The sequence below is a fragment of the Orycteropus afer genome, unplaced genomic scaffold, assembly GCF_000298275.1.
Source record: "Orycteropus afer afer isolate SDZICR_OR568_19922 unplaced genomic scaffold, OryAfe1.0 scaffold00121, whole genome shotgun sequence".
NCBI classification, from domain to species: domain Eukaryota; kingdom Metazoa; phylum Chordata; class Mammalia; order Tubulidentata; family Orycteropodidae; genus Orycteropus; species Orycteropus afer.
In genome coordinates this window covers 7836549-7849022 of record NW_006921708.1, presented here as the reverse complement: position 1 = coordinate 7849022, position 12474 = coordinate 7836549, and the positions used below count along the sequence as shown (strand labels likewise).

Sequence of the window (12474 nt, the reverse complement as noted above, 5' to 3'; positions counted from 1 at the left end):
AATAAACAGGGGATAAGCTACTTAAAGATTTTGTTTTGGGAAAAGTGGGTGGCTCACTTTATGTCTGGTCTACCCCAGTGTGTGTCCTGATTCTGTAACTGTAGTTCTACACTGCCCAACTGACAATACAACTCAAAAGCAGAAAACCAGAAGTAAACTTGTAATTCACTTAGTCAACTAACTTAAACAAATTGATATAGGTAACCTGTTTATTGATATTTGGACACATTTTAAAAGAAAGAGACAGTCTAGAGAAAAATTTGATGAAAAACACAACCTAAATATAAACTCATTAGCTGTAATTGAGTCACCCCTGACTCACAAAGACTTTGTGCACAGTAGAAGGAAACAGTGCCTGGAATTATGCATCCCCTTGTAACTATGCATCCCCATGACTGATTTCAGATTGGACCATTATGTCCAGAGGGTTTTCATTTTGAGTTTTGGAAGTAGAATACCAGGCCTTTCTTCCTAGTTTTACTTTTAGAAGGCAGTGGTGATTCAGTGTCAGAATTCTCATGCAGAAAACCTGGGTTTGAATCCAGGCCAATGGATAATTTAGTTCCATTGTGCATGTGGCCAATTTGAATGCAGTGAACAATGAATATGAATTAAGGAGCTTCTATGTCTCTGGGGAGGACAAGTGGTTTATATGTCATTACTAATTTGAAGTTTGACTGTTTGAATCCACTCAGTGGCACCACAAAACAAAGACTTCGCAATCTGCTTCTGTAAAGATTACAGCCAATAACTTCATGGAACACAGCTCTACTGTACAACACATGGGTCATCATGAGTCAGAATTGACTTGATGGGAGCAGGTTTGCATAGCCATTTTTTCTAGACCTAAAGCAGGAAATTGTGCCTTTAAATGATGGAGACTACTTCAGAATTGTCAAATAAAACATAAATCTAGTCTTTGATAGGAAGAAGCTTTATTCAGAAAAAAAAAAAAAAAAGAGGAAAGGGACAAATAACATAGGAGGGCTATTGTAATTAAACACTCCAAACATAAGATCTTCAAGTAATTTAGGGAAAAATTAATTTTCTTTTTAGAGACTGAGAGTAAACAAGGCTATAAAAAAATGCAGATGTGGGGAAGTGGGATGAAAGAGTGACATCACTGGATAGTAAATCAGAATGTTTTACCCTGAGGTCAGTCTATTTTCTGGGAGAGGCCCTTCAAGGTGGTAATATGTTAACTAGAATTGAAATCAATGATTTTATTCTACTTCAATCAACAATCAGTGTCCAGAAATGTCAAAAAATCTAATGACATATTGCATTGGGCAAATATATAGCAAAAGACCTCTTTAAAATATTAAATGGGCTTCCTAAATTGGTTCTCCAGTTTGATTAATCTTAAAGACACTAGTGACCCTGCGTCTGTTAGTAAAGAGGGCACTGCTAATCCACAACATGAGGTGGCAACATTAATACGTGAAATAGCACCACCAATAGATCAAGTACTTGTGAGAAGTGATGCTCTGGGTGATCGGTATTTGATACTTTTCTGAAATTATGTCAGCATGAGGAGTATAAGGAAGCTGGTTGGTTGGTCCTACTTACACTAGACAAAGCGGTGAAAGAACAGGATGAGCTCAGAGCTGCTGAGTCTCGGCTTAGCACCACATAAAAGACCTCAGTGCTTCCAGTTGTGCTCTGAAACAAAGCCTTATATCCTATTAACAGAGCAGATATTGCTGAAAACCAAACCCAGAGTCTCTTGTAACAGTGGCTGAATTACAACGTCAAATAAATTGCCAATCGAGAATGGTGTCTGATGTTAAAGTGAGGGCACTGATTGGAAAATAAATGGGATCCTGAAATCTGGAATGGGGACATATGGACAGATAATCAGGAAGATCAGGATATGGAGCCTGTAAATTCTGTTGCATCCCTCCATCTGAAAGAATTACTGTAAAACTATTATCCCCTCCCCCTCAGTTTGATGGGACTAGCCAAACCGGTCCTGCTGGGTCATTGCCTGAGGCAGAGGCCATGGAAGACATTCCCGAATGCTCTCAGGAACTGCCTCAAGCACCCATTGTTGCTGCTAGACCTGTAACGAAAGTAAAGTCCACGAGAGCCCCAAAAGGTGAAATAGAAAGTGTGACAGAGGAGGTGGTATGCTATACCCGAAAAGACTTACTTGATTTTGCTAACGTGTACAGGCAGAAACCTGGAGAATATGTATGGGAATGGCTATTGAGGGTGTGAGATAACGGTGCAAGGAATGTAAGATTGGATCAGTCTGAGTTTATTGATTTAGAATCAGTATGGATTCTTCATTCAATGTCTCAGTTTGAGAGGTTAGGAAAGGATCTAATAGTTTATTTGGTTGGCTTACTGAGGCATGGATTATGCGGTGGCCTACCTTAAGTCAAGCTGAAGTACCAGACCTGCCTTGGTATAATGTAGAAGAAGGTATCCAGAGGCTGAGGGAAATTGGCCTGTTAGAATGTATTTATCAGATTAGACCCCTAGAGCCAGAAATGGAAAGTCCAGAAGACACACCTTTCACCAGTATCATGAGTAATAAATTTGTGAAGGGAGTTCCAGCATCCTTGAAGACTGCTGTGATTGCTATTTTATGTAAACCTGATTTGACAGTGGGAACTGCCCTAATTGAACTAAGACACTTAACTACGATGGGGCTGATTGGACCCCGTGGTAGTAGGGGCCAAGTGGCACCCGTTAATCGACAAAGGCAAGGTGAGTGTGGTTACCATAATGGACAGCAGAGTCAGAACAGTAATCAGAATAGTCTGACATGTGTGGAATATGGCATTGGCTACTTGCTCATGGTGTTCCTAGTAGTGAAATACATGACAAGACTACTAAATATTTACTTGATCTGTATGGACAGAAGAATTCTAGGTCACATGAACACCAACCTAGATTGAATCACCAGAATACAGAGTGACAACCTCTCAATCAATTCTCAGACTTGAGTCAGTTTATGGACCAACAACCCTTTGAATGAAGGGGAGGCCAGGTCCCTTTGAGGAAGGACTTCACTACATTGCCAAAAATCTGTCAGTCTTTCTCCTAGTCTTCCCCAAAGGGATCTGAGGCCTTTTACAAGAGTGAATGTTCATTGGGGAAAAGGAAATAATCAGACTTTTCAGGGATTACTGGACACTGGCTCTGAATTGACACTAATTCCAGGAGACCCAAAGCATCATTGTGGCCCACCAGTCAGAGTGGGGGCATATGGAGGTCAAGTTATTGATGAAGTCTTAGCTAAGGTGCATCTCACAGTGGGTCCAGTGGGTCCCCGAACCCATCCTGTAGTGATTTCCCCAGTGCCAGAATGCATAATTGGAATAGACATACATAGCAATTGGCAGAATTCCCACATTGGCACCCGACATGTGGAGTAAGGGCTATTATGGTAGAAAAAGCCAAGTGGAAGCCATTAGAACTGTCTCTACCAACAAAAATAGTAAACCAAAAGCAGTACCGCATCCCTGGAGGGGTTGCAGAGATTACTGCCACCATCAAGGACTTGAGGGATGCAGGGGTGGTGATTCCCACCACATCCCCATTTAATTCACCTATTTGGCCAGTGCAAAAAACAGATGGATCTTGGAGAATGACAGTATATTATCGTAAACTTAATCAGGTGGTGACTCCAATTGCAGCTGCTGTTCCTGATGTGGTTTCATTGCTTGAGCAAATCAGTACATCTTCTGGTACTTGGTATGCAGCTATTGATCTAGCCAATGCCTTTTTCTCGATACCAATTTCAAAAGACCATCAGAAGAAGTTTGCCTTCAGTTGGCAAAGCCAACAGTATACTTTTACAGTCCTTCCTCAAGGGTATATCAACTCCCCAGCACAATGTCATAATTTAGTCCATAGGGATCTTGATTGCCTTTCCCTTCCACAAGACATCACACTGGTCCATTATGTTGATGACATTATGCTGATTGGACCTAGTAAAGAAGAAGTAATGATGACTCTAGACTTATTGGTGAGACATATGCATACTGTTGTTGTTGTTATGTGCCGTCGAGTCAGCCCTGACTCATAGCGACCCCTCCTTGGGTTTCCGAGGCAGTATCACTACGGAAGTAGGATTGCCCAACCTTCCTTCCGAGGAGTGGCTGGTGGGTTTGAACCGCCAGCCGTCTGGTTAGCAGGCAAGTGTCTTAGCCATACTAGAGGTTGGGAAATTAACTCAAAAATTCAGGCACCTTCCACCTCAGTGAAATTTCTAGGGGTCCAATGGTGTGGGGCATGTTGAGATATTCCTACTAAAGTGAAGGATAAGTTATTGTATCTGGCTTCCCCCACAACTAAAAAGGAGGCACAACATCTGGTGGGCCTCTTTGGATTTTGGAGCCAACATATCCCTCATTTGGGTGTGTTGCTGTGGCCTGTTTATCAAGTGACTCCGAAAGCTGCTAGTTTTGAGTGGGGCTCAGAACAACAGAAGGCTCTGCAACAGGTTCAGGCTACCGTGCAGGCTGCTCTGCCACTTGGGCCATATGATCCAGCTGATCCAATGGTGCTTGAAGTGTCTGTAGTAGACAGAGATGCTGTTTGGAGCCTTTGGCAGGTCCCTATTGGTGAATCACAATGTAGACCCTTGGGGTTTTGCAGCAAAGCCCTGCCACCCACTGCAGATAACTACTCTCCTTTTGAGAAACAGCTTTTGGCTTGTTACTGGGCTTTAGTAGAGATTGAACACCTAACCATGGGCCACCAACTGACCATGAGGCCTGAGCTGCCAATCATGGACTGGGTGTTGTCTGACCCACAGAGTCATAAAGTTGGATGTGCACAGAAGCACTCCATCATTAAATGGAAGTGGTATATCAGGGATCAGGCTCGAGCAGGACCTGAAGGCACATGTAAGTTGCATGAGGAAGTGGCCCAAATGCCTATGGTCTCCACTCCAGTCACATTACCTTTCCTCTCCCAGTCCTCACTGATGGCCCCATGGCAAGTTCCTTATGATCAGTTGACTGAGGAAGAGAAAACTCATGCCTGGTTTACAGATGGTTCAAAAGTAGACAGCAGCAGTATTGCAGCCCCTTTCTGGGACTTCCTTAAAGGACAGTGGTGAAGGGAAATCCTCCCAATGGGCAGAATTTTGAACCATGCATGTGGCTGTTCACTTTGCATGGAATAAGAAAAGGCCAGATGTGCGATTATATAAGGATTCATGGGCTGTGGCTAATGGCTTAGCTGGATGGTCTGGGACTTGGAAGGAGCATGACTGGAAGATTGGTGATAAGGATATATGGGGAAGAGGTATGTGGATAGATCTCTCTGAATGGGCCAAAGGAGTAAAGGTATTTGTGTCTCACATGAATGCCCACCAAAAGGTGACCTCGGCAGAGGAGGACTTTAACAATCAGGTGGATTCCTGATGACACATTCAGTGGAAACCTGCCATCCTTTTTCCACAGCTACTCCTGTCATTGCTCAATAGGCTCAGGAACAAAGTGGCCATGGTGGCAGGATGGAGGTTATGCATGGGTTCAGCAACATGGACTCCTGCTTACCAAGGCTGATTTGGTTACTGCCACTGCTGAGTGCCCAATCTGCCAACAGCAGACACCAACACTGAGTCTGTGATATGGAACCATTCCTCAGGTGATCAGCCAGCAACCTGGTGGCAGGTTGATTACATTGGACCACTTCCAGCATGGAAAGGACAGCGTTTTGTTCTTACTGGAATAGATACTTATTCTGGATATGGATTCTCCTTCCCTGCATGCAATGCTTCTGCTAAAAGTACTATCCATGGACTTACAGAATGCCTTATCCACCGTCATGGTATCCCACACAGCATTGCTTCGGATCAAGGGACTCATTTCACATCAAATGAAGTGTGACAATGGGCTTATGCTCATGGAATTCACTGGTCTTACCATGTTCCCCATCATCCTGAAGCAGCTGGTTTGATAGAAAGATGGAATGGCCTCTTAAAAACACAAATACGGCACCAGCTAGGTGGCAATACCTTGAAGGGTTGGGGCAATGTTCTCCAGGAGGCTGCATATGCTCTAAACCAGCGTCTAATATATGGTTCTGTTTCTCCAATAGCCAAAATTCACAGGTCCAGGAACCAAGGGGTGGAAACACGAGTGGTACCACTCTCTATTACCCTTAGTGACCCACTCAAAAAAATTTTTTGCTTCATGTTCCTGCTACCCTATGCTCTGCAGGTCTGGAGATCTTATTCCCCAAGAGAGGAACACTCCCACCTGGAGACACAATATTGATTGCATTGAACTGGAAATTAAGAATGCTACCCAGCCATTTTGGCTTCCTCATGCCTCTTGATCAACAGACAAAGAAGGGCATTACTGTACTATCTAGTGTGGTAGATCCTGATTACCAAGGGGAAATTGGATTGGCTTTATATAATGGAGGTAAAGAAGAATATGTCTGGAATACAGGAGATTCTTTAAGATGTCTCTTAGTACTACCATGCCCGTGATTAAAGTCAATGGAAAATTACAGCAACCCAATTCTGATATGACTGCTAACAGCCCAGACCCTTCAGGAATGAAGGTTTGGGTCACCCCACCAGGCAAAGAAGCACGACCAGCTCAGGTGCTTGCTGAGGGCAAGGGAAATACAGAATGGGTCGTGGAAGAAGGTAGTTCTGAATATCAGCTACAACCACATGACCAGCTGCAGAAATGAGGACTGTGGTTGTTATATTTCTTCATTGTATATGAGCATCAAATATTATTGTTTCCTTCTGTCATGGACTGTGAAATGTAAATAAGGTTAATGCATTTTGGTTGTATGTGTGTTAGTGTATCATGTTAGGCACAAATATGACTTTATAATTGTCCTTATTCAGAGATTGTATATTGTTAAGAAGATGTGTACAACTCTCAAGTTGACAAGGGGTGGACTGTGATAGTTGGAGCTGTGTGTCAACTTGGCTGGACCACAATTCTGTGTGGTTTGAGCTGTTGTGGTATGGTTTGTCCCATGATGGGATCAGATGACTATGTTCTGAGCAGTCAATCTGTTGAGGGGGAGTTTCCATAGGGGTGTGGCCTGCTTCCAGTATATCCAAGGACATCCTGGGAAGAGAGACATTCTTCTGTGGCTTGGGATTCTGTTGTGCTTCCTACAACTGTCTGTGAATGAACAGTCCACCATTCGGCCTGGAGATCTTGGATTCGTCATTCGTTGGAGTCAATAGTCAGTGTACTGCCTGCCAGCCTTGAGCTCTTTAGCCCCTGTGGTTGCAAGAGCCAGAAAAAGCCTCCAGCTTGATGTTTGATCCAGGAACTTTGGACTTGCCAGCTTCTATAAGTGTGTGAGCCATTTTCCTAAGATAAATTTATCTCTATATATACATATATATATAAGCTTTACTGGTTTTTGTTTCTCTAGAGAACCCAGTCTAACACAATTAGGAAAGATCTTTTTTTCCTGCTTACCTGTTCATTGTGATTTGAGTGAAAGTTTACAGAGCAAATTGGTCTTCCATTCAACAATTCATACACATTTTGAAAAGGACAGCATGTTTGGTAAAATAAATGGTCAGTAAATTGAGGGGAGCCCTGAATTAAATGGTTTAGTCATAACAATAGAGTCAAACGGACCAATGATCATGATGATGGTGCAGGACTGGACAACTTTTCATTCTGTTATACACAGGGCTGCTATGAGTCAAAGCGACTTCTATGGCAATTGATAACAGCAATATGTTATTCAGTTAAGCTTCTCTCTTTCCCCCAAGTCCCCCTGGTCAAAATTCAGGGACCTGGGGGAAAGAGAGAAGCTTAACTGAAGTTTGGTTGTAAGAAGCCATTTCTTTCTCATTGAAAGCAGTCAGAAAGAAAGCAATTTAGTTACTCATTTATGAGTCAAGGAATAGGAATTTGGAGGTTCTGTGTCTGACCTTGTTATAGGTAAACAAGGGGCTTCTGTGAGTCTTACATAAGTCATATGGAAAGAGACACTATTTGCAATATGCAATTTTCCTGACATAAAGGGTGGGGGGATTTCTTTAACAATCACTGTTTTCCTAGATCATACAGTTCAGGAAAAATTCAACATTATTAGAAACAATAAGTGAAAAATTGAAGTCTGAATGGCTTAAGTGACATGCTGAACTCAGAGCCAGCACTGTCCCTCCTCACTTGTGATCCAGTGCTTCCTTCTCCTGCCATGTCAAGTTTTAGTTTTTATATCAATGAATAATCCTTAATCTGATGTTACAAGTGTTTTAAGCAGACATTTTTAGTTTGCCAGGTTGGAATACTTTGTGTGCACAATCTCCCAGCCTTCTGCATTAGTTTGATCAACTGTTTTAGACTTTTCTCCCTGGCCTTATTTTGGGATTATAAAAAGGTTGCATGTGAAAAGGCTGTAACTACAACCACTTTGGAAAAATTTTTGTTAGAATCTACTGGAGCGGAACATACTCATACCCTGTGGTCCAGCAAATTTCTCTTGGGAATATATCTAAGTGAAATATAGACATGTGACATCAAAGGCCACAATGTACAAGAGTGTTCATAGCAGCATTTTTTATAAGAACATTTATGACAGCATTGTTTATCATAACCCAGACAGGAATATATCCAAGTGCCCACCAACACCAGAATTGATGCCATTGTGGTGTATTCCCATACTGTAATACTACACAGTATGAGGATGAATGAACCACACACAACATGGGTGCCTTGCACAAATATAATGCTGAGTGGAAGAAGTCAGACAGATAGAATGAACACGTGTGATTCCATTATATACAGTTCAAAACAGCAATTCTAATGGATGAGACAGAGCTCAGGACAGCGCTCACCAGTGGCAAGTGGAAGGCATAGGGTCTGATGGAATCATGACAGAGATTTCTTCTGGCCAGAGGATGGTCCTTGTCTTGTTCTGGGAGAGATTACATAGATGTGTTCATTCTGGAAAGGTTTATGGAACTGTGTAATTATGATTTGTGCACTTTTTTCAATAAAATTGTGTGTGGGAGATTATGACTGAAGAACTCTATTAGATTATTAGAACTATCTAACTAATTATCTATTAGAACTATTGTCATAGTTCTTTAGCTTTAACATGTAATTTCTATAAAATCAGACTGATTTTTCTTTTATTCATTTATGTCTCATCCTAGACTTCTATAACAATTCCCTTAGTTTTTTTCTTATAAGCATTTAAAGGCATATGTAAATAGGCACAAACAGCATAACAGTTGCATTTGTGTGGGAGGTAACACACACACATGCTCACATGCACACACATGCACACACACATACACACTATCCTGAAAACTATTTTCTCTCAGTTTCAAAGATGGAGTATGCTGGGTTAGAGATTTAATTAATTTACAGAGTCAACCTAGAACAACCAATAAGAAGTTTGTTGGCTTGGTTGTAGTGGTTATGACACAGTTGTAGTAGTTAGTTTGAAGTCCATTTTTAAGGTCAATCATGTATATTGCATTGGTAATACTTTGTTTTTTTAAACTCTTTTTAGGGTAATTCAATCATGGAAGACTTTAATAAGTATGCTGTTCATACTGATTTTTCTTCTTGTAGGTAAGACTTACTAAATAATTATCCTTGAAGCCATTCCACAGAATATTTTTGGGTGGTGAGCAAGATCTCAATGAGGTGATACATTTGGAAATAAATACCACAGAAGGTGCTGGAAGTTACCAGCCCAGTACTTTTTTCCCAAAAAACTTTTTTACTGTGCTTTGAGTGAAAGTTTACAGAGCAAATTGGTTTTCTATTCAACAATTCATCCATCTTTTATTTTGCGACATTCATTGCAATCCCAGCAATGTAACAACACTCGTCCTACTTCCTCCTTATGTTGACCATTCATCCTTCTTTCCTACCCCTTTTCTGCCTTCTAACCTTTATCCCTGGGCAAATGCTGCCCTTTCCACCTCATGTCGTTGATTGCTGCAATGAAAACCTCCCTGGTGTTTTAGTTCACCTGTCTAATGTTTGGCTGAAAGTTGAGCCATGGTGATGAGTTCAGTTTTAAACCTGATGTGTGTGTAAGGATCATAGCCGCAGGGGTTCCATCAGTCTCTATCAAACAAGTAAGCCTGTTCTTTTTTATTATCTTGAGTTTTGTTCCACATTTTTCTCTCACTCTATCCAGGACCTCCTTTTGTGATTCTTTTCAGAACAGTCAGCCATGCACCAACCTGCACAGTCTTGAAACATGCATGTTTTTTTCTTTACGATTGTAAGAGTAATACAGACTTCTTTAGAGAAAATTTAAAAACTGCTTTTTTTTTTTTCTGTTAGAATGGTGATTGGGATCACAAAACTTGTTTCATAGTTAGGAATTCTTAATATTTTTATTACAAAGCATTACACAAGTCACCTTTTCTAAGTGTAGGCGAGTCAGCTTGGGAAACTGTGACAACCAACGATTCTTGCTCATCACACACTTCCTGAAGAAATTACCAATGAACATGAAGTTTGGCATTTTCTAGTATCACAAATCACAAATCCTTTTTACATTGGAAAATATTTCTTTAATATATTAACAACTTGAAGCAAAAAATCCTAATTATCGACATGAAATAGTCTTTCATAAAATGGCGGTATGCTGGGTGTCGTACCTTTATGATGGCAAGTGTACATCAGCACTGATCGTTCTTAATTCCATGCTTGCTCAAGGTCAATGGGTCTCTGTCCACTAGCTGCATCTGGGTGGGCCAGTTCAGTGGGCCACGAGCCCCTAGATATTGTGGTTTTTAATGAGAACTGCACATTGTTCAGCTCCTCTCTGCATCCTAGCTGTCTAGTCTTCATATCTGTTACCGTTGGCCCTTCCTACTTGCCTGCTCCCAGGTCTCACACTTTCCTGGCTGAATCATCTCCCCACACTACTGCAGACCTGTGCACAAGGGTTCAAGTGGCTCTTTTCAGTCTTCACCTCATTGCCTGTGGGGAGACACACAGTGTGAACAATGAAATACTTGATATCTTGAATTTTACTCATTTTGGAAATTATATTCCCAATTCCCTTGACATATTTTAAGATTTAAATATGTATATATTTATAATGGATACAAATTCTCCTTTGTATTTCCCAGGTATAAGCTCACCAACTTGCCAATCAATGTACCAGACTGCTTGAGACTGATGTGGACATTTTTTCAGTGGAATTAATTAGGACTCCGATTTATTTTTTGAGATTGTATATACCCCCCATAAACTTAGAAAAATGCCTGTTAAATATATTTACAACATTTTAGAAATGTGTTTCTCGCTGGAAGATAAACTCTAACTCAGAGTTGGTCTTTTCTTAACAGGACTTCAAAATTGTGAGTGGCTTAAAGACACAGATTTTCCTCAAAAATCCAGACAAGTACATGCTGCAATTACAGAATATGGCTCAAGGCTTTATAATTACCAGGTGATGTATTTTGTTAAATCATTTTGTATTGCACTCTATTCAAATTTAATACACTACAAGGAGAGATCAACTCACATTATGCTATCTTTGTTCTTTATAGAGATATCTACTAAAAATAATGTGCTTTAATGACTAAACCAGTAAACCAAATTAATTGCTGCTGAATTGCTGTTAAATCAACCCAACTCATAGGGACCCCATATGCATCACAATAGAACACTTATCCACAGGGTTTTCAGTGGCTGATTTTTCATTTTTCCTGTGCTGCTTTCATGATTCTTTCCTTCTCTTTTGTTTTGATGAGTTCAATGATGATATGCCTTAGTGATTTTCTTTTGGCATATATCCTGTTTGGGGTTCATTGTACTTCCTGAATGGATGTATTCTCATCTTTCATCATATCAGGGAAGTTCTCTTCCAACAAATCTTGGACAATTTTCTCAGTGGTTTTATTTTTCTCTTCCTTTTCTGGAATTCTAATTACATGTAGGTCATTCCTTTTGATGGTATCCCACATACTGTCTTCATTTCACTTTGATCTTTTTTTCTGATTGATCTCTTTCCAAAGAAGTTTTCTGGCATTTGTCTTCAATCTCATTAATTCTGTCTTCCATTGATTCGATTCTACTGTTATGCCCTTTGAATGTGTTATCAATTTCTAAAAATTTAATATTAATCTTTTGGATTTCTCTCTGTAGATTTTGTATCATTTCTAATTTTTTACTTATTTTGTCATTTTATTGTTGTATTTTCTTCCAAAATTGTTCTAGGGTTTTGTCTGTGTTTTCCTTAATTTTGTCAGTGTTTTTCTTGATCTGTCTCTCAATCCTTTGAAGATACCTAAGTATAATTCTTTTCAATTCCACATCAGGGAGTTCCAATGTTGCTTATATTCCTCAGGGATGTGTTCTGGGTCCATGCCCTGCTTCCTTGTTTCTACTGCTTTATCTTGCTTCTTTGTGTGGACTGTGATGGTCTGTTGTCTTTGACACATTGTGATGTTGTTGTATTTAGATCTCTGTTAACTGCTTGTGAAGAGCAGTTAAGGGGAGTCAGGATTTCCTTGTTGTTGTTGCTGTTAAGTGC

General features: G+C 40.5%; 1 protein-coding gene across 1 annotated transcript in view; it reads left to right on the top strand.

Annotated features, from left to right (window-relative positions):
- SUN3 (Sad1 and UNC84 domain containing 3) overlaps window positions 1-12474 on the top strand; it is a 127046-nt gene that overhangs the window by 2014 nt on the left and 112558 nt on the right. The window contains exons 2-3 of the mRNA XM_007944138.2: window positions 9481-9542; window positions 11285-11388. Of these exons, the coding sequence (XP_007942329.2) occupies window positions 9481-9542; window positions 11285-11388 (166 nt within the window). The remainder of the gene's footprint in view (window positions 1-9480; window positions 9543-11284; window positions 11389-12474) is intronic.